General features: G+C 37.9%; 2 protein-coding genes across 3 annotated transcripts in view; both read right to left on the bottom strand.

The window, feature by feature from the left end:
- LOC141413957 (apolipoprotein R-like) overlaps window positions 1–18930 on the bottom strand; it is a 42503-nt gene extending 23573 nt beyond the window's left edge. Inside the window, exons 1-2 of one of the 2 annotated variants that reach the window (XR_012439016.1) lie at window positions 18701–18930; window positions 17730–17872 (exon numbers count right to left, since the gene is read on the bottom strand). The gene's annotated coding sequence lies outside the window, so the exon portion shown is untranslated. Of the gene's footprint in view, window positions 1–17729; window positions 17879–18700 lie in introns of both variants that reach the window. The other variant, XR_012439015.1, reaches the window with a different exon arrangement.
- LOC141413958 (C4b-binding protein alpha chain-like) lies at window positions 12457–17730 on the bottom strand. Its single transcript, XM_074048448.1, has 4 exons — window positions 17393–17730; window positions 17104–17273; window positions 16439–16614; window positions 12457–12720 (listed from the first exon to the last, which is right to left on the bottom strand). Exons 2-4 carry the CDS (start codon window positions 17183–17185, stop codon window positions 12556–12558), a joined length of 423 nt encoding a protein of 140 aa, XP_073904549.1. The 5' UTR covers window positions 17186–17273; window positions 17393–17730; the 3' UTR covers window positions 12457–12555.
- Window positions 18931–22458: the final 3528 nt, after the last annotated feature.

The following is a 22458-nucleotide window of genomic DNA, read 5'->3' on the forward strand; positions in this document are numbered from 1 at the left end:
GTGGATTCTATATGTTGACCACCAACTGTGGTTATCTGTTTCTCAAAGAGACAGGATAGTTATCCAAACAGCTGAGTAAGCTCCAAGACTGTGATCTATACCAGCAGCCAAAATGGAATGAGTGCTTCCTACCAGTATGTCAAAATGCTTATCTCTCAAAAATAAATAGGAAACTTGCCAAATAAAACTGAGCAGTTTCTTTATAATATTAATGAAAGCTTGATCATATTTCAACTTCCTAGAAAGAAAAGAAAAAAATCTGAATCCACTAATTTGTTATTTCCTTTAGAAAGAGGAACTACAATAAAGAGAAGCTATTTAAATAATCAACCAGAAAGCTTAATAAAGCTGGTTTTAGTTTTTAAGCAGGCAATGTACTAAAACTTTACATAAATTATTTTAATAAATCTCAGAAAACATTGTGACATGGCTCTTACCTTCCTCATTGCAGAGGTGCAGAAACAAGGTCAGATAGATTGAGTAAACTGCCCCAAATCTCAGATAATTAGCAGCTAAGCCAAATTCTAAACCCAAGTCTGACTCCAAAAGCCAATCTTTTTATAGCAAAATAATTTCCACTTTTGGACAAGAATTATCACCTGTCAGAACACTGACCCAATCACTTGTGAATAAATCAACACTGTTGGGTTTTACCTAGGGGAAGGCCACTCCCCAGGTGCTGCTGGCACTGCACATGGTGAATTATTCCTGTGGTGGTTGTTAGAGAATGCCCTGGGACAACCAGAGTGACATCATCCTGATGCACCTAATAAATTACACCTTTCCTGCCCAGGAGCAACAAATGCCAGACTGCTACTGGGGCGCAAATGCCTGATTCCTTGTAAGTCCACATGTCTCTGTTGTGCGATTTGCACTCTTGGTTTGGTGAAAGCTATGCTTTTCCTGAAAACATGTCATGCCCAGTTGCTTTCCCTCCTTATCTTGCTGCTTCATGTCCTTATAGGTTTCCCCCCTCCCCTGCCCCGGCTGAAGGACCTATCCTCAAATATCCACATGAACCTGAATCTCTTTTAGGAAAACAATAGAGTGAAGGCAGTTTGTACCATAAGTGAACCTAGGAGACAAACGCTAAGTAAGGGAGTTTGTAATTGGATCACCAGCCAGCCAGCTGGCAGTCCAGACCCCATCACTGGGGATAGGTGGAATATCGATAGCCCCTGCTTGCTATAGCAGGGCAACTATTGACATGACATTTTCACTGGATAACTGTCATGGAAGGAGGTACACTGATTTGGGCAAGATCTCTGACATTTGAGAGATATAGTAGAAATAGAGACAATAGGAATTATGAAATGGGGTGTTTGACCAGCACCTCTTAGCTGAAAAGAAAGGCTCAAGGCAATCAATCACAAATCAAATCTAAAAGCAAAACCCAGAGGCCTCCTTGTTAGTATTTAAAGAAACCATCTCTTGTAGCTTAGGGTAAGGGGGGGACTGGAGGAAAACTAATCCTGCTAAGGACCAGACTTAAGATCTAATTATAAAAGAATAGCAAGACTTCAGCAAAGAATGAATTCTGAGCCCTGGGAAGACTCCTCCTAAAATCCAGGGCCCTTTGGCCTAATAATTTAATAATTTTAGTAATAATAATTTTAGTAAATTATATTACAGTATAATTTACTGTGTTCACCATGATCTATAATATAGATAGCTGATAGAAAGGGTGGTACCTTCGGATTTGGAATAAGGATATCTGGGAGATGTACTCTAGAGTCTTGAACCCTGGATTCCTCTAAATCCCAGAAATTGTATAATTAGCTCATTTTCCTTTATTATAAAATAATGCCCCTCCCTGCTCCTTGTAGACTATGCAAAGGAATCACATGAAGCAGGTGCTTTATAAAATCATAATTGCTGTCCTCAAGATCTGCCCCATCTCCCAACCAGTCATCAGGCCAATAGCTGGGGTCAATTCTCAGCATGAACTAACTGAGAAAAATGCTGAGGCTGTTAAGAAAGAAGAGAAATCAAACACAGGCATTGTGAGACCTACCCAGCAGTTGCTAATGGAAACTAGGATCATATGCCTGAGAGTAGGTACTAAAGCTGGATTAACACAGAGTTTGTTAAGAAAGGAACAATTTTGCATGACACAGATTTAACACTCTGGCATGGATTCTGGAAATCAGTTCTTAAATTTTGCTTGAAGATTTTCACATGCATAGGAAAATGATGGATAAATGGGAAAGAGATGCCAGAAATGGTAAAAGAAGTGGTCATATATGACCAATCTATAAGATCAGAAGACCCACAAGTCATTCTCTTTATGAACCTCAAGGAAGTACCATTTACCAAGGCAATAAGGAATGCACAAATGACAGGCACTGGAATTATTGTGAAACTTAATAGTGACTAGCCCTCTGTAGGTTTTACTTATGGTTAGTGATACTATTACCAAACTTGGCTTCCTAATAAAACAGTGGGGATGATAGGATCCCACAATTGTAGAGAAGTGGCAACACTTAATCTTCAGAGGCAGAGTGGGTGAAAAGGGCTAGTGAGCAGCAGAATCAGGATTTCGGTAATGTAAGAGATATGCCCAAGATGCAAAAGTTTAAGAATGCATTCATTCTGGAGATTGTGGGAGTGCTGACCTTGTACTTGCATGACCTTGAGAATAAGTCTTTTTTACGAGCGAGGCATGTGGGTTTCTAATCATCTTAGAGTTGTGACTCTTATTTCTTCAGAGCTGTGACTCTTTATTTCTTCTTATTTGTTCACAGGGTAATTTCAATGATATTTTTCCATTGTCATTTCTGAGGATCTTTTGCACAAGAGAAAGGAAATTTAGTGGAACAGGAGAGAAGAGTGACACGTTGTGGATGTGAATTTGGGACATGTTGGCCAGATTGATGTCACTCCCTGAAGACAGGTTCAGCATGCTTTGCACTTGTTATCTTGTAGCTTGAATGACTTGCTTTCTAGTAGGGTTAATGTCTCTAGGTTTGGCCCTTAGAGCAGCTTCCTATTCTAAACTAGTTCTACTCTGAAGTTGTAGTTCAAACCAAATCTTACAGCTTCTTGGGTGGGTCATCTTAGCCTAAACTCTTGAGTTGCTATATTTTGAAAAGTTTTCATACCAGAATGTACCAAAGTGCACAAGTTGAAGGTAAATTTATATCAAGAAGCAAAGAGACAGCCTATTTCATTTCTTAACTTTATGTAAGCAGGTAAATAGAAACTTGTTTAAGTCATCACTTTGATTGATATGTCTTATATATTTTTGGCTAAAAATGATGAGTTGTTCTTCTGTGGGAGTCTTTTGGGGTGGAGGTATGAAGATAGCAATATCGCCTCAGATTCAGTCATCACCATAAACCCTGTATACAAGGATGGAGCGAAGGCATCTCCTTTTTATAGCTGACATAGTTTTTAGATTCATCAGTCTTGGCACAAATCCTTGAAAATAAACTTTCTTTCCCTCTGGGAAAAAGAGAGAGAGAGAAAGAGAGGTATGCAGGGCAGCAAGGTAGGCTGCAGCTGGTAGTGGGGAGTGGGGTGAGGATGGGTTGGGATGTCTTGACCTGTAGGAGCCTAAGAAGGGGGTTAGTAGAATATGATGTTCCTAAGGACAAGGAACAACCAACCTGAGTTTTACTTGATGTTTAATAAAGGGAGCTCAAGAATGCATTGTAAAAGGGTGAGGTTAGTCACTCCAATAGGAAATCATGGTCTCTTGCCTTTTACCTTAGCAATGACTTTTTTCTTAACAAATATCTCATCAGTTCTCAGACTGAAAGTGAGGATAAGTCTGCATAAGGAAGGACCATGCAACACAACGGTAGTTATATTTAGTTGTAATTCTCCAGTTCTTCCCCCAAAGGACCTTCAGGTATTGACTTTGAATCTTTAGAGACTTGTGGGATCTAAGCTGTCTTTGGTATCCAGAGACATCAATATCACTCTGACCCCAGTTAACGTAGAAGGTACAGAGGCCTACAAAAAAAAGGTTATCTCACAGTGATCCATGAGTCTGTGGACCCACCTGGTGGTAATTTCCATGGCTCCCAATGTACACAAATTGGTAGAGCCCTCATGTTAGGCTATTGACCTTCAGAACAAGAGCTATTGAGGTTTGAAAACCCATGCAGAAAACCTATAAATAATACTTAATGCTGAAATACTGAACATTTTTCCCTCAAGTTGATGATAAAGGTAAAGTATATCTACTGTCATCATTCCTGTTCAGCAATATATTGGTGGTCCTAGCCGGTGCATTAAGGCAAGAAAATAAATAAAGGCATATATTTGGAAAAGTAGAGACAGAAATGTATTTGTTTTTAGACAACATTATTATTTCTATGGTAAATCCCAAAGAACTTGTAGGAAACCCAGTAGTATGAAAGAAGCTAGTAAGACCACAGAAATCATGATTATACACTAAAATCAACTGTATTTCTATACATCTGAAATTAGCAATTGGATATTGAAAATTTAAAAGTACTAACAATATGCTGTGTGAAAAAATTCAAAAGTTCACACACAGATAATTACATTTGTAAAACATTGTCAAAATGATAAAGAATAACAGATTAATAATTTTCAGAATAAGAGGTGTTGGTTCAGGGACAGGATGGATGTGACCATAAAGGGATGGCTCAAGGGTTACCTTTGCTGTGTGTTTTGATTGCTCTGGTTCTTATATAAGTCTGTATATTGATAAAATAGCATAGAACTATACATAGCAAACTAATATCAACTTCCAGATATTGATATTATATAATAGTTTTTAATACAAAACCCTAGGATTAGGGGAACTGACAGAAGAGTATGTGAGACCTTTCTTACTGTCTTTATAGTCTTCTGTGAATCTGTGAATTTCAAAAGAAAAAGGTTTTTAAAACATTCATGAAAAAACTTAACTAGATAGAGTGATTTTATACCATATTCTTGGATTATAAGACAACATTACTAAGATGTCAGTTCTCCCCAAGTTGATCTACAGAGTCAAAGCATCCCCATACAAATCCCAGCAGATATTTTGCAGAAATTTAAAAGCCATTTCTAAAATGCACCTGGATATGTCAAGGATCTAGAATACCAGAACAATTTTATAATTAAAATTAAGTCTTGAGTTCAAGACTTAATATAAAGTCAGAATGAACAAGAAGTGGCAGTATTAGCGTCAGAATGGACACATAAACCAATGGGGAGAATAGAGCATAGAAATACACCAATTTATGGTTGTGTTTGTAGATAAAACATTCTGGCAGTTCAATAGGGAAAGGGTAGTCTTTTCAACAAATGGTACCACAAAATAGTTGGATGTCCATATACAAAAAAAAAAAAAAAAAAAGAACATTGACTCTTACTTTTCACCATATACAAAAATTAACCCAAAATAGACCACAGACATAAATGTGAAACTAACCAATTTGGGGAAGACTAATTTGAGAGACACTATTTATTCATTCATCTGTGTATTCCAGGGCCTATCTTTGTTATAAAATGATATAGATAGCTGGACCTTATTAACTACTTGCTAAAGTACCAGCACTGGCTAATGTTTTATGTTATTTTTTCAGTTTTAGAAAGGGATGATATTCTTGGCTCTCTAAGGATCTCCTCATGTGCAGAGGACATTACTCATTGTGCTCCTTCAAGAGTAACCCACAAGAATAAATTTCTATTTTTATAACAGGAAAAAAAGGTTCCTGTAGAAGAGATATGTTTATTTTCACCAAACAATGTAAATATTTGATCCATTTTATTTCCCATTTTAGGTTGACTGAAAATAAACATAATCCTAATTATGATATAAATTTAAATTTAGGAAAAAAATTTTTTGAGACAAGTTCTCACCATGCTGCCCAGGCTGACCTCAAACTCATGATCCTCCTGCCTCAGCCTCTCAAGTGCTGGGCTTACAGCTGTGTACCACCACACATAGCTTAGAAAGCTTATTGTTTTTATATGAATTTCATTTTGTTTTACCCAGATTAATTATATATGTTTTTACAATCTGAGGTATTCTAAGATTTTTAAAATTACTACACTTCTACTGTGTACTGAGAAAGTAGAAAATTCCTTAGGAAAAATTTTAGTTAAAAATAATATGCATTATTTTTATGAGTTAATATTCACAAAGAGTGATGATTATATCTTGAAGCCTAAGAAAATTGATAATTTGCTAAAAATGATGGATACACAAACTAGTAGCCATTTCCAGGGACATTTCTAGATTAGATGAACTTTAGGAAAATCCTATTCTTTTCCTGAACTTTATTTTCCCCTGTTACAACAAAATAGCAGCTCAATCCATAATTTCTATTTGGACATGATTTTTTACCCAAAATTTCTGGTTCACCAATTTCCTTTTCCCAGGCTCTTTCAAAGCAAATCACATATTTTATAGTTTGCTTTTCTGTAGTCTGAGAAAAAAATATTTGACAGCAGAAATTTTGTAAGTGATCTTCTGCTGGATTGTACCAAATTTGCACCTCATATAATTCATTTACTTTTTACACCTGATACAGCTATTCAGCACAAACAGTGGGAAAACCTCTGAGGGAAGTAGCTATGAGTCACTCATAGTTAAAGGAAAAACACTTCCTTGAAAGCAAGTTGATTTGTACTCTGCCGTCAAGGACTGAGAGCAATCATTTCAGGAAAGGGTGTAAATGCTCTTGCTGTCATCAATACAAAAGTAATAAGATAAACAGGATGAAGGGAAAGGTGTGAAGCACAGATTGATGAGAATATACATCTATATGAGTGATTATTTTTGTTGGTTGTCTAAGTTGTTTTTGAGACAAGGTCATACAATATTGCCCAGGCTGGCCTCAAACTCACTCTGTACCCAGGCTAGTTTGGAACTTGCAATTCTCCTGCCTCTACCTTCTAAGTGCTGACATTATAGATGTGTACTACCATGCCCAGCTTCAGTGACAATATAGAAGTAGTAATTTCCTTTAAAAAGGAAGATGGGTATAAGAAAGAGTAATAGAGAGGATAAATTTGATTAAATTATATTCTATGTGTGTCTGGAGCTATCACAATGAAACCCCTTTGTAGAATTAATATATGCTAAGGAAAATAATCAGAAAAAAGTAGCAATTTCCTCATTTACGTGAAAGAAATTCAAGTTAATAAAGCAGAGTAGAGACTGGAGGATCCTTCTCTGGAGAAACTAGATAGCAACAGAGGAGATACCAACAGAAACTGCCATTTGGGCATCCCTTCAAAACTGCTAGGGTATAAGCTAAGCTGCTGTAATGAACACTCTGCCAAATATAATGACAAAAGGGGCAGAAAATTTATCTTATCACACAGAAAAGTCCAGAGCAAGAGTGTGCTCAGGTTGAATGGTAGCTTTGACTCAAGATGACAACATTATCCTGGGACCAGGTCCCTTCCTCTTTGTTTTTTCAACATCTCCCAGGTCCCTATTTCCTCAGTTTGGTGGAAGCTTGCTCACTAGCTCTCTGTCAGCATTTCAGCTCTCAGCAGGAGCAAAGAAGAAGTGGCAATCAGGCAATTTTGTTCTTAAGAAAGTGACTGTGACCAGGATGTTACACACATTGGGAGGTTGCACCAAGGAAGGAGACAGCTGAGCAGCCAACCACATTTCTTGCTGACATTTAAAAGAATGAGGTGGGGAAATATGACAGATTAGAAGCATCCTTCATCTTACTCTGAGAATGACAAGAGTCAGGTTTTCTGAAAAGAGAAAGAGAGGAAGACCACCAAGAATCAAGAAAGAGGTGTCAGGACAGCTGAAAAACACAGAGAAACACAAAGGCAACAGAGAAAATCAAAACAGCCTGAAACCCCAATATCAGCTCCCCAGAGGGAGGAAAAACTGAAGACATAATCATAAAATAGGCCAGAAAGTCATGGCAACAGACTTGCAATTCTAGCTGCAGGATAAGCTGACACTTCCCACAAGCCTTAATCTACTGTGGCAGGCAGGCTAGATTTGATGAAGAAAGACATTATTCATTCTCCTTATCTTAGAAATCTGTAGTGTGGTGCCATATTGAGAGATGGACTATTGCTTGATACAGAGATACCTTGGGGACTTGAAAACATGAAACAATCATGACTCAGGAAGTCTTGGAACACCTTGCCACAGTGGGAGTGAGATGGCAATTTGAGGTGGTCATTAAGACAACAGGCTCTGATGTGGACCTGTAGGGAAGTTGAAGCAGTAGGGAACTCAGACAGTGAAGGATTCAGTGGTTAGAGGCTTCACCCTCTCTATTAAGGAATGAGTTCCACCACTTGAGTATTATTGCAGAAACAGAGAACAAATCCCATGGCTGGCAGAGTGTTCAGTCTCTTTGAGATGCCTGCTGGCCATGTGTATTTGCTGCCTAACAGGACTGAGAGCCCTGAGCCCATGTCCTGAGAACCACACGATCTCACCAGCCTCTTCCCTCACATAGGGTGATAAACTGTTGGGCAGGGTCTTAAGGCACTGAGACTGGCCTCTGTGAGCTGCCTCCTGGTTGTGTGTGTTTGCTAAAGTGAAAGCAGCCCAGAAGTGGAAAACTGACTCTTGAGAAGCACCACCCTTAGTCTACATATAGATAGCATAAATGTGTACACTAGGAACCACAACAGACCCAATTAGTTTTCCTCTATCTGAGTGGTGCTAGGAATCAGGCCCAGTGCCCTGATCACTTGGGTAAATGTTTGGTTACTGACCTATACCCCTACTCCAGTGGTAAGAAACTGTTCCTCAGCCTGGCCACTACACAGTCCTGCCTGAACATTGAGACTACTTCAAAAAAGGTGATTAAAACTGAAGTCAAATCTATGACTTGACTTTGGTTGTGTAAATTCCAATTCAGAAGCACAATAAATATGAAAAAGCAAAACAATATGACTCCTCCAAAAGTTAACAACTCTATAGTTATAAAGAATTCAAAAGAAGGATTGTAAGGATGATCAAAAGAATTAAAGAGGACATGTATAAATGACTGAATGACTTCCAAGAGAATACAAATGAAAAGCTTAATGAAATAAAAAGACCATGTAGGGGACTGGGTGTGGCTTAAGTGGTAGAGCACTTGTCTAGCAAGAATGAGGCCTTGAGTTAAAACCCCAGCGCTGCAAAAAAAAGAAAAAAAACAAGAAAAGAAAAATGTAGTAAAGGACAATTTTGAAATTCAATAAAGATACAGAAGCCCTGAAAAAAATTAAATAGATATTCTGGAAATAAATAGCTCAAGAATTCAAATAAAAACTTGAGTTTTGCTAATAGACTGGAATATAGATTATGAGGGCTTGAAGACAAGATAGATCAATTAGAACATTCACACAATAAAAAAGAAAATATACAACTCATTAAAATGATCATACACCATGATCAAGTTGGGTTCATTCCAGGGATGCAAAGATGATTCAACATACAGAAATAAATAAATGTAATGAATGTATTTATATATTTAGTATTTAATTTTTTATATCTTCCTGATACTAATACTTTGTTCACTCTAAAAGATTTTTTTTCCCCATTCTGTGGGTTGTCTTTTCATTCTGGTCATTTTGTTCAAATATAAATATTTTGATATATTTATTTACAACAAAATAAGGGACAAAAGTCACATGATCACCTCACTAGTCACAGAAAAAGCCTTTGACAAAACTGAACATCTTTTCATAATAAAAGCCCTGAAGAAACTAGGAAAGAAAGAATGTTCCTCAACACAATTAAAGCTATGTATGATAAATGTATAGTCATCATCCTACTAAGTTGTGAGAAATGAAGCCATTTTCTCTTAAGTCAGGAATGAGACAAGCATGTCCATTCTTTCTACTCTTATACAATATAATAATAACCAAAGTTATTATAGGTTAAGATGGTTTGTTATAAGGTATTTTACATAAGCTTCATGTGCAACCTCAAAGCAAAAAGTTATAGCAGATACACATAAGAGAAAGAGAAAAGAGTCAAAGCTTAGCACAATCGAAAAATCACCAAACTACAAGGGAAATAACAGTAGAAGAAGAAAGAAACAAAAGATCTACAAAACAATCAGAAAATAATTAACAAAATGGATACAGATATCTCAGAAATAAAAAAGGATCACAAGAGACACTTATGAATAATTATATATCAAAATCCTGGGAGGGGAGGGGAGGGGAGGGGAGGGGTTGGCACCAGTAGGAGGGGAAGTGGAAGAAAAAGGGGATAGGAGGATGAATATGGTACAAAAAATATGTACATGTGTATGTAAATATAAAACTGATAACCATTGAAATTGTTCCAGAAATTGAGGGAGGGGAGTAAAGGAGAGCAGTGTAGGGGGTGAATTCAAGTATGATATATTTGATACACTGTAAGAACCTGGGTAAATGCTACAATATACCCCCACCAGCACAACAATAAAGGAAAAAAATTCAAAAAAGGTAAATATTTAAAAAAAAATACATTTCCATTTCTTTGGAGTTAGTTATCACAGAATTACTATGTTCTTTAGTGGTAAAATGTTTCCTTCATTTTCATTTTTCTTGTGTCTTTGTGTCAATATCTGCATATTTAATGAAAGAATGAAGCAGACCTTACCTTCCATTAACTTTATGGTAATTATTTTTCTGAATGTCCTAAAATTAATTTTTTAGCATAAAATATTCAGGATTCCTTCCTTCCCCTTACTCATACAACCATGAGCAGGCTAAACAAGCTCCTCTATGGTAAATATTTCTAATAAGGCTTTTCTAGTTATTTAAGATTCACCTACCTCTTAAAAAGTCTCATCCATATTCTTAGATTATGCTTTCATTGACAAATGTGGAGAAGATGAAAGTGATCCTATACAAGACAGGTCAATAATGAGTGGAAGAGATCTTATGTAGAGAATGTCTGAGGCCCCACTGGGGCTCACCAAGCATCCTCAAGCTCAGTACCAAAAAGAGGAAAACAAGTTTGGTTAGTGGATTGTTGACTTATTAGCAAAATTAAATTAAAGTACAAGTGATACTACTATAGGCCAAGGGTGTAAGGGGAAACTGCCCAGCTCCCTTTACGAAAGTGAAGGGGCAGCGTGAGGCACAATGACCCAGGGATCTGACAAGGGAAATGAGGTCTGCGAATTGAGAGAGTAGTGGACTAGACATCATGTCAGCTCATAGAACTACATAGAAAAGGTGACTCTAGTAGGGGCCATCTGTGCACTTTTCTCCTATGGCTATGGCCTCCTCTGGAGGTCACTGCAGATAGCCTTATAGACACCATTATCTGTATTATCTCTCTGCCTGACAGTGATCCCTGCCCTTGGAGCTTGCTACCAGTCCATAGTTGGGGTCCCTTGTGCCTGGGAGTTGGTGCTTCTGGAGCAGATCTTCAGTAGAGAGGGAGAGGAATTATTGGAGGAATACCCCAGGTCCTCACCCTCAGGGCTGCAAATCACAGTTGGGTTCCACTTCCTCTCAGAGGGCTGTCAGAATGATGGAGCCCCTGTGAGCACCAGAAACATCTCCCTCCATAATGGTTCTTTCACTGTCCTTTCCTTACCTTACTACACACTCACTTACAGTGCTTTCAAAACTAACTTCCAGGGAAACTAGTTACCCATATGTCCTTGTCTCATGGGAAACCCAATGACAAACATTCAACAAATAAACTTCAAGTACCTTAATAGATAATGGCTTTAGTGGTGGTGGACAGATATCTTCTGCGTTAGGTGGGCTCTCTAGCAGTTCAAGCCCCTTTGTTACATGTAAAATTCATTGAAACATGTTATACATCATGACCTCCTCACAGTTTTGGAGTGAAATTAAATCAGTTAAATTAAACCAATGTTCCCCACAGACTTCTGTGTAAAGGAGAAGAGACAGCAGGAGATGCTGAGGTAAGAATGAGAAAAAGACTTCGGATGAAGCAAGAGTCTGAGGAAGTGGTTTCTGGAAGGAATAAAACCCTTTGGAGTACCCACAGATATAAAGGAGATTGAAAAGAGAATTCTCCTCAAGCCACTTTTAATTTGATATTATGGAAAACAGTGACCAAATCACATGGACAACTTGGGGATGTGCAGGTGGATGACATGGGTTTCCTATTCATCGGTCTGTTGGAATCGCTTCTCTCAGGCTGGAAGTAGAAGGTCAGACACAAATGTAAACCCCTTCCATGGAAGGCAACGGTAGAGATGCAACATGAGTAAAAGAGGCAAAGTGCATAGGTATTCAGAGGAGGGCTAAAATCCCTCCAATGGGGGCTGTGGCTGGACAGGGCTGATGTTAGGGTATGATGACATTTAGTCTTACATCTGAGGATCTGAGTGATACACTCACATGCAACTGTGGAGTAACAGCAGGCAAGAGACACATTGGTATGAACCAAAGTACATACCTGTAAGGTCATACAGTAAGTAAAAGTATTAACTTATATAATGGGACCATCATTCATTGGGATCTTAAATGACCACAAGGACAAAGTAATTTTGATGTATGAATATTTACTATTAACATTAATATATTGGTGCCAGAGTTATGGTAGAGTTGTTTGATGTGAGTCATATTGACTATAGGGCTGCAAGCCAGCCAGATGCTTTTTTCTTCCTCTATTGGGAAAAAAAATGACAGTGATTAATCCAGGAGTGATCGTCTTGCCTTCTCTCTCTGTAGTTCCAGTAGTTCAGTTTCTAGAGATAGCTTATGCAACTCCAGGGCCATTTTCACAGCTTCTGGGCTTGGGAGACACTGCTTGAGTTTCCTGCCTATGAGCGCTTGCTCACAGCCATCAGGGAGCTCCTGAAAGAGATGTGGGTGGTACCAGTGTATGGTGGAGAGGCTTCTCTCCAAGTCAGGGAAAAGGAGCATCCTGACAATGGCATGGCTAAAGTTTAGGACTGAAGCCTGCCTTACACTGGTGTTGAGCAGGGAAAACTGGAAGTCATGTTGAGGACCACCAAAATTTTCCCTAGAAGATACACATCTATTCTAAGATATCTGCCTGATGCACTATATGTGGATGGATTGCAAACAAATACAGCACACACACACACATATGTATATGTATATATAATTTTTGGAGACAGGTTCTCACCATGTTGCATAGGCTGGCCTTGAACTTGTGATCCTCCTGTCTCAGTTTCAAAAGTGTTGGGATCAGATGTGTGCACGGCCATACTGTGTTAGAGAGGCTTTTTATGCTGACCATTCAGCAAAAAACTAGCAGTATGCACCAAATTTTGAAGATTTGTTGTGAAGAAAAGAATAGAAGTATCACAATAAAAACTTTTACATTGATGTTGCAAGAATAATATTTTGAAATTTGGGTTAAATGAAATACACTACTAAATTCCAATTGGTTATTTTTACATTTTAAAATATTACTACCAGAAAATCATACAAATGTGGCTTACATTTGGGATTCCAGAACTTACCAGCAATTTATGGATAATTAAAGGTGAAGTGATTATATTAATAGAAAAGTATATTTGAGAACAAGGAACATTATCACAGATGTAGAAGGTCATTACATAATAATGAATTGGTCAGTTCATCAAGAAACATATAATTTCTAAGCATTCATGCCTCTAATGAAAGAATATCAAAATACATGAAGAAAAAAAAAACTGAAAACTGTAAGAAGAAATAGAAAAGTCTACATTTGTATTTGGGGATTTTAATATCCCTCTCTTAATAATAGACCAAGCAGACAAAATCAAAGAGAGAAGACAGAGCAGTATTAGCATCCAGCTTGATCTAAAAGTTGTTTAGGAAATCCATGCAACAGCAATAAAATACATGACCTCTTCAAGTGCAGATGATTTATTTAGTAAAATAGACTACATCCTGGGTCATAGGAAGTATCAATAAAGAATATATACAAAGCATATAGTTTGTTCACAATGGAATTAAGTTAGATGTCTATAACAAAAAGATACCTGAAAAATGCCCCCAAATATTTGGAAATTAAATGACACACCTCTAAGTAACTCAAGAACCTAAGAAGATATAAAAACAGAAAGTAGTTTAAACTCAATGAATTGAGGGCCAGGCACAATTGTTCACATGGTAATTCTAGTTTCATGGAAGACAGAGATTGGGAGGATCATGACTGGAGGCCAGCAGGAGCAAAAAGTTAAGGAGAGCACATCTCAATCAGTAAGTCAGGTACATGGTGGCATATACCTATGATCCCAGCTATGTGGAAGGCCATAGCACAATTGTGATATGAGGCTTACCCTGGGCAAAACACAAGACCTTATCTGAAAAATAACTAAAGCAAAAAGGTGTGGTTCTAGTGTTAGAGCACCTGCCTAGCAAGTGCAAGGCCCTGAGTTCAAACACCATACCATAAAAAGTATGACATATTAAAATTTGTAGAATGCTACCTGCCTGTTTTCTGAGAGAAACTTACACCATTAAGAAAGGAAGAAAGGTTTAAGTTGAGAACTTTTGTTTCTATCATAAGAAACTGGAAACAGAAGATCCAATTAAACTCAATTTAAACAGAAAAAGTGAAACAGGCTGAAGTAGAAATCAATGAAACAACAAGGAGAAAAAACAATAAAGCAAATTAAAGAAACCAAAATCTAGCTCTTCGAGATCAACAAAATAGATAAGCTAATTGACATACTGATCAGGGAAGCAAAAAAGAGAAAGAAGATATGACTTGTCAATATCAAGAATAAGGAAGGTGACCTCACTACAGATTCTAGAGATAATGAAGGAATGATCCAAAATCAAATTGGTAAAAATTCATAGAGTAAATAATACTGTGTGGTTTTGTAAGTATGGAGATAAATGATCTCATCTGCACAGTGAAGTAAATTGCAACTCATTTCTCAGGCCTCAAGCAGTATTATAAAGAGACGTGCATAAGGATATTCATCACAGAGTCTTTCGTGGTAAAGGGAAGTTGGAGGCAAGCTAGGTGCTCATCACAAGGGAAATGGGTAAACAGAACAGGGGGTTATGGATTATGTAGTAGTAAGGAATGTGAAGAAAATACACATGCCCACAATCTGTGTGAATATTTAAGGACATTTGCCAAACAACTTAGACTCTCCTCCTGAACAGTGGACAAGAAAAGGAGGAATTAGCAATCAAGAGATAAGATAGTGGCTCACACCTCAGGAGGCTACTCAGCTACTCAGGAGGCAGAGATCAGGAGGATCAAGGTTGGAAGCTGGCCTGGACAAATAGCCCACGAGACCCTATCTAAAAAAAAACCCATGACAAAAAAGAGCCGGTGGAGTGGCTCAAGATGTAGGCCCTGAGTTCAAACCCAGCACCATCAAAAAAAAAAAAGAGAGAGAGAGAAAGAGATAAGAGAAGGGAGATGGGTATTTAGATTAACTAAGGATAATAATCTTTTTAAACTAAAGAATATGATTTACTGAATTCTGCAACTGGTGTACAAAGAGAGAATCAAATGAATACTGTTCTATAACCTGTTACCATGCATAACCTCTGAGGTATAATAAAATTGAAAAGAAACTCAACTAAGTGTAGGAAGTGGACTTGTTCAGGGCACACATATTATATGACAGATTTGAGATGAAAAATAATTTTATGGGTAATTATTTATTCAGCTAGCTCACTATATCAAGAAATGTGAAACTTCAAGCAGAGTAGAAATGATATAAATTATCAATAATTCCACATCGCAGAGTCTCTAGGCTGTTGGCAAGTTTTACCAGTTATTGATTGCAGTAAATCATAATGCTTAAATGGACTTGAAAACAGAGGCTTTCTCTGTAGAACTGTACATAAACAAAAGCAAATCTTTTCTCCATCTTTTTGGGAAAAGAGCTGTAGTATATTTAAATGATTTGCTCCTTGTCTCTGTCTTGATTCAGATTTTCAATCTGCAGAGACGGTTTATGTAATTCCAGGGGTCCCTGTGACTCGGAAGACACTGTAAGAGGTTTTTGCCTACCAGTCCCTTTCCGGAAACTTCCTGAAAAGAAAACCAAAATGATGATTTCACAAAATTTCTCCTTTCTTGTAAAGGGTTGTGCTTCTTTCAGGACCCCCTCATGACAGGAGGAAGGTTGGAAGGTGGGAATGGCCCCGGATGAGTGGGTGGGAAAAATACTTTGGACCCTAGCAAAATGTTTCTGTGAAACATTTCCATACCTTGTTCTCAGGTAATAATCAATTTCAGATCAAGTGGGGAGGAGTTAAAGCTCCCTGGAATCCCTAAAACATCCAAAAATAACAACTGTTGACCAACCATAAATGGAGCAAAAGCACATCAGATATTAGAGAAAATACTGAGCCCTACGACCAGCATCTGATGGACTATCCCGTCCACCTCGCTGCCCTGTAAAACGTGCGATAAACCTTCTGCCACCACAGATGCATCACAATGCTTCAAGGTGGAAAGAGTCAGTTCCGATAAACACGGTGTACATGAACCCTAACTACTGAGACTATACCGCTCCTGTTCAATAAAATATCTCACTTGAATTTGTTTTAACTTGTCATATGACATAAAAGTCATTGTATTATTCACCATTTCACACTTGGGCACAGCTGGGCTCCAAGATTTGTTCTCTGAGCAAGAGATATTCTGCGATCCAACCATCCTATAGCCAGGGTTACACTGGATGGTGATGGTTTCAGGGTTGACATAGTGATTTGTCTCCACAGACAGCTTCCCATTTGGTATCTTGGGCTTTAGGCACAGAGCTGTAATCAAAACACATTTCATGTTATCATAGAGAAAACACATTTTGACACTGATAACTGATAAAGGAAGAGAAATACTGATAAAGTCTGTGTTTTCTTTCTGCACCACGGCGGCCATGACACCACTACCACCCCTGCCAGTAGTCTATTTACTGAGCACTTGCTATTTATCAACCTATGTGCCAAGCACATCACATGCATTTTTTCATGTAAGCCTTAGCTCCCCTGTGAGGGAGGTACTGGGGGTAGACCCATGGCAGGGATGAGGAAACTGAGGCATGGTAACCACAGGGAGGTTGACTTTCTCATAACAGGCTCTGGACTGCATCAAAAGCAGAGGGTGTTACTTCTTAGATATTTTGGATTAAACCATGACCAACATCGTTCAGGTTCAAGCATGGATTCATGGCACCTCTAATTGGGAGGACTCTTGGTTTATGAGTCACTCTGAGCCTCTTGGCAGTAGTTCTGTGTGGAAGCTGGGATTACCTTTACATTGAGGAGGTGGAGATAACCATTGTGAGGACCTGCAGGAGACTGTGGCTGGTCCAACCAGAGCATAGCCTTCCATGCATGCATCTTCACCACAGAGGTGAATGACAGGAATCCACTAATGTCTGTGGTGTGCCCGTGTGCAATCTTTGGATAGTAAATACAGCCTTGGAAGGTAGGAAGGGAAGGAGGGGTAGAAAGAGAGAAAGGTTAGACTGCTCTCCATCACTATAACAAATACCTGAGACAACTAAGTTATAAAAAGATACAGCTCATTTTGGCTCACAGCTTCAGAGGTTCCAGTTCACAATCAGGTGGTCTCATTGATTTTGGGCCTGTGGCGAGGCAGCACATCATGTCCAGAGTGTGTGGTGCAGCAAAACCACTCAACTCGTGACCAGGAAGTAAAAGAGAGTCAGGAAGGAAGATCCCACAATCCTCTTCAAGGGCATTCCTCAGTGCCTGGGAAACCTCCCACTCTAGGCCTACCTCTTAAATATACTATCACCTTCCAATAGCACCACCCTGGGAACCAAGCCTTTAATTAATGGACCTATGGGGTACACAATAATCCCCATTTTACAAGTGAGCCTACAGATGAACAGAGAGATGGAGCAACCTACCCAAGGCTACAGAGATAGTGAGGAGTCAAGTCAGTGTGGTTCTCCTTCACACAGTGGATGCCCTTCACAACCTGCCTCTGCTAGGAGTGCATGGCACTTGGAAGGACCTTTCCAGATGAATCTCAGCATCTGTGCAGACGAGTCTTTTCCTCAAGAAACATTTGTGATAAAGAAAAGGACGATGGCTTATGAAAACTTGTAAGTGCAGTGCACACGCAGAATCCTCAAGCACCATCCCACCCACCAACCCCAACTCTGCTCTGGTTTTGAATGTTTTATAGAAAAGAATCAAGGGAATTTTTTAAAAAATGCTTGTGCAATAAAAATTACCAAACTCCAAAAATAAAACCTCATATACATATAATATTATATATATATATATATATATATGTTTATACTTTATTCATTTGGATTCTAGTTTATTTTCTCTGAATTTGTACCATCAAAAACCATTTCAGTTTTGCTTTACAGATGGTAAAAAGCAACATAGAAACATATATCAGGAGATAATTAGCCCATTTTAAAAGGAAAGGAATTTTAAACATTTTGTATTTGTATTTATTTTTTAAAAATGAAGTGTTTGCTATTTATTCTTATCTGTGTGTTATAGTAGATCCCCAGAATTTAATCAAATCAAGATTTTTTTCTAGTAATATTGACAGCATATACCTAAAGTGTTAAAACCTTTAATAATATTTTGTAGTTAAATCTTTCCAGTACTAAAATATAAATTAATAAACTATTACAGAATTAAAAATAATTTTTAATTGTGAATTAAAGATCGACAGGAATAAAGCAATATGCTGTACCTCCCACACACCGTCATAAATTACTACAAATTGAACACCTTTAAAATTCCTAATGTGGAATAAATGCCTTTGCTTTGGAGTAATCTATGCTACCTTCCTGCATTGATTGTGTTGTCACTCAGGTTTCCTGGCTCCCTGGGCTCTAGTAACTGCCTTACTCACCAAGGAGGATGGATGCCTGCAGGAGAAAGATCAGAACCCCGAGGAGGCACAGAGACAGGGAGCCGCTCCCTGGCACAAGCCTCATGGTATGTGTAGACTGTGCACCAAACAGAGGCTCAAAGGTCACAGATTCCACCTGCAAGTGTCTGGAGGACAGAGAGTGAACTTGCAACAGAGCTAGCCAAAGTGAAGGTCAGCTGTGCACCAGTCAGCAGGAGCTGCACCCTGGGGGAATCAGGTCAAGAGTGAGCTCTGAAGCAGGAAGAGGCTCAGGGGAAGAGGGTGGGATTTGGGTTTCCAGTCAGTCAAGTCAAAGGGCACTTGAACCTTCCATTCTAGCAGTTAGCTTCCAAAGTCAGGAGTACAAGACCTTGTGCTGCTCTGAGGGTATTTAGACTGTAACCCTAATCTTTTCATTGTAGGAGTGGGACCTAACAAATATAGATAATTCATTTCTGAACAAGAGATTGGAAAAAGATCTTTGGTTCAAAGTGAACCACCCCAAAAAGCAGACCTCAAGTTCCATACAGCTGAGTATGAGGTTCACTTAGAGCCTGGACATTGCAGCAAGAGAGAAAGCCGCTCCTGAGAAGCACTTCCTACTCAGAAAAGGCTGTGACTTTTTTTGACATCAAAAAAGAAAAGAAAACCAAAATGATGGAAAAAGTTAAACTTCCTTCCAAAAAATCCTAAAGCCTAGTGGGGAAAGAGAAGTATGAAAAAACTCAAAAAATGCAGACGGATTTGACAAAATTGCTGAGACAGTGCTTGGGCAGATATTCGTTCTTGTTACTCCTGACTTACCAAATCATCTAACGAACACACTTGGGGGCCATTCTCACGTGTTAAAAGAGGAAGTGCTGGTTCTGGAAGTCCCAGAGTGCACACATCAGTGTGCATGGGAGAGACTGGATGTGGGGGCCATGAAGAGAGGAAGAGTCTGTAAGACCTTAAAATATCTGCACAGTGTCAACTAGCCAAAACATGCTCCAGCCCTGTGTCTTGTCTCCAACCCAAGCAGGGAGAGACAAGTTATTTAAGTATATAACTGTTGTTTCATGGGAAATAATACTTCCCATGAAAGATTTGCCCATGCTTACTAAAAGAAGATGGCCTTCTTACTCATTTCAGCTCAACGACGAGGAAGACCTAATTGCAAAGTGTCTAGCAGCCACTTTCCAGAAACAACTGGACAGATTGCGATGTAATATGCATGCATGGTTCTCCAGGGCTATCTTGTTATAAAATGTCCTATGACTGCCTGGGCCTCATAGCTTAACTAGTTGCAAAAATACCAATACTGACTGTTCTTTACTGTATCTTTTCAGTTTTATAGAGGAATGTTATATTTGGGTTTCTAGGAAAGTCTTGAATTGAAGTTGAAAATGTTACTCACTGTGTTCTTCACTCTTCCTTGTGAAGTAACCCATATTATAATTTTTTTCCTAGACTCTTAACAGGAGAAAAAAATCTTCCCCTGTAGAAGTGGGATGTTTATATTTACCATGCAATGTAAATATGTGATCCATTGTATTTTTCATTTTAGGTTAGCTGAAAATAAACTCAATCATAATGCCTATATAAATTTAAATTTAGGGAAAACTTTTTAGACAGCATCTTACTATGTTGCCCAAGCTGGCCTCAATTTCTTCTTGCCTCAGCTTCCCAAGTGCTAGGATTATAGACATGCACCACCATGCCCAGTTTAGGAAAATTTATGTCTTTTATATAATTTTCATTATTGTTTTAGCAAACGGAAGTTACACACATTCTTATAATCTAAGATGTTTTAATTTTTTGGAAAATTATTACACTGTAGACAGAAAACTTAAAAAAAAAAACTCTCCAGGAAAAACATTTAACAATATAAATATTCTTCATTTACAAAAATTAATGTCACAATTTGTGCTGAATATGTCTTTAAACCTAAAAATATCAGTATTTGGAATCTGATGATTTGCTAAAAATGATGGAAACACAAGGCCGGTACCATTCACAGGGACATTTCTAGATTAGATGAATTTTAGGCAAATCCTACCCTTTCTGTTAACTAAATTTAGTTTCTCTCATTACAAAATAGCAGCTCAATCCTATTCATGCATGGTTTCTCATCCAGTCTCTGGTTCCCCAGTGTCCTTCTCCTCTGGCTCTTTCATTAAATCAAAAGATAAAACATATCACATATTTATAGCTTGCTTCTCTGTACTCAGAGAAAATATTTGGCAGAGAAAATTTGTAATTTTGTAATCTGTGAACTGTCTTAGGAGGAACCTTGCATTTCATATAACTTCATATGCTCTTTAGCCAAGACACAATTATTCAGCACATACTGGGGAGAACCTCTGGGGGGAAATACAAAGATGAATCACACATAGTGAAAGGGAAAACATTTCCCTGAAAACAATGGATGAGTGCTCTGCCTTCTAGGGATGTTGCTGGTACAAAAGTAATGTGGTAGAAACAGGCTGAAAGGTGGGTGTGATGCAGAGTTCAATAAGAATATACATCTATTTTTTTTTACAAAAAAATTTTACTTTTTTGTTGGTTGAAAAAAATTAAATTAGTGTATATTAATTGTGCAAAGGGGTTTCATTGTGATATTTCCAGATAATGTACTTTGATCAAATTCACCATTACCTCCCCCTCTTTTACAAACAAATTTTAATGGGTTTCATTATTCTATTTTCATGCATATGTATGATTATTCACCTCATTCACTCTCTCTTTTTGCTCTCTCCCTTCCTACTGGTTCCCACCCCAAAAGAATCTTTGTTTTACACTAGCGTCATTCAATTTTTTAAAATCTAGATTCCACAGATAAGAGAAGACATGCAGTATTTCTCCTTTTTGGTCTGTCTTATTTGTAAGCTTAACACAATGGATTTCCAGTTCCATTCACTCATTTTCCTGCTTAAATTCGATTGCTTGCTAGAAATATGCTTAAGTGATTTATACACTCTTGGTTCAATTTGGGTAGTACATATATGTCTAGAAGTTAATCCATTTCTTCTAGATTTTCCAGGTTATTAGGATATAAGTTTCTGTAGTATTTCCTCATGCTTATGTGAATTTCATTACTATTTTATTAATTTGGGTCATCTCCCTCTTTTTTATTCAAACTAACCTTGTTTATCTTTTCAAAGATTGATTCTTTGTATTGTTCTTTTAGTCTACATTTTGTTAATTTCTGACCTGATATGTATTATTTCTTTCCATCTGCTGCTTTTGATCTGACTCGTTCTTGATTTTCTAAGAGCTTGCAGTGCATTTCTTGGTTATTTATTTGATATCACTCTGATTTTTTAACGTAAGCACCCACAGCTATAAGCTTCCTTTGTAGCACTGCCTTTGCTGTGTCCCAAACATTCTGGTGAGTTGTGTTTCTGTTTTCATTTGCTTCTTTCTAGGACTCATTTAATTCCTTTATCCCCTCCTTATTTTTTCAATGACCAACTGATCATTCAAAACTGTATTTTTAATCTCTATGTGTTTGAATATTTTCTGTGGTTTTTCTTGCTGTTGATTTCTGGTTTTATTCCTTTGTACACTGATAAGATACAGGAAGTTATCACATTTTTTGTATTTGTAAGGACTTGCTTTATGTCTTAAAATATTTTAGAGAATGTTTCTTGGGCTGCTGAGAAAATGTGTTCTGTGGCTGTTGGGTAGAATATTCAGTAAATGTCTGCTGAGTCCAGGTTCTTTGTTTCTGAAACGTTCCCTAGCTCTGTGTAGGGCTGCAGAACTCTGAGCCTTTT

The sequence above is a fragment of the Castor canadensis genome, chromosome 11 (assembly GCF_047511655.1).
Source record: "Castor canadensis chromosome 11, mCasCan1.hap1v2, whole genome shotgun sequence".
NCBI classification, from domain to species: Eukaryota; Metazoa; Chordata; class Mammalia; order Rodentia; family Castoridae; genus Castor; species Castor canadensis.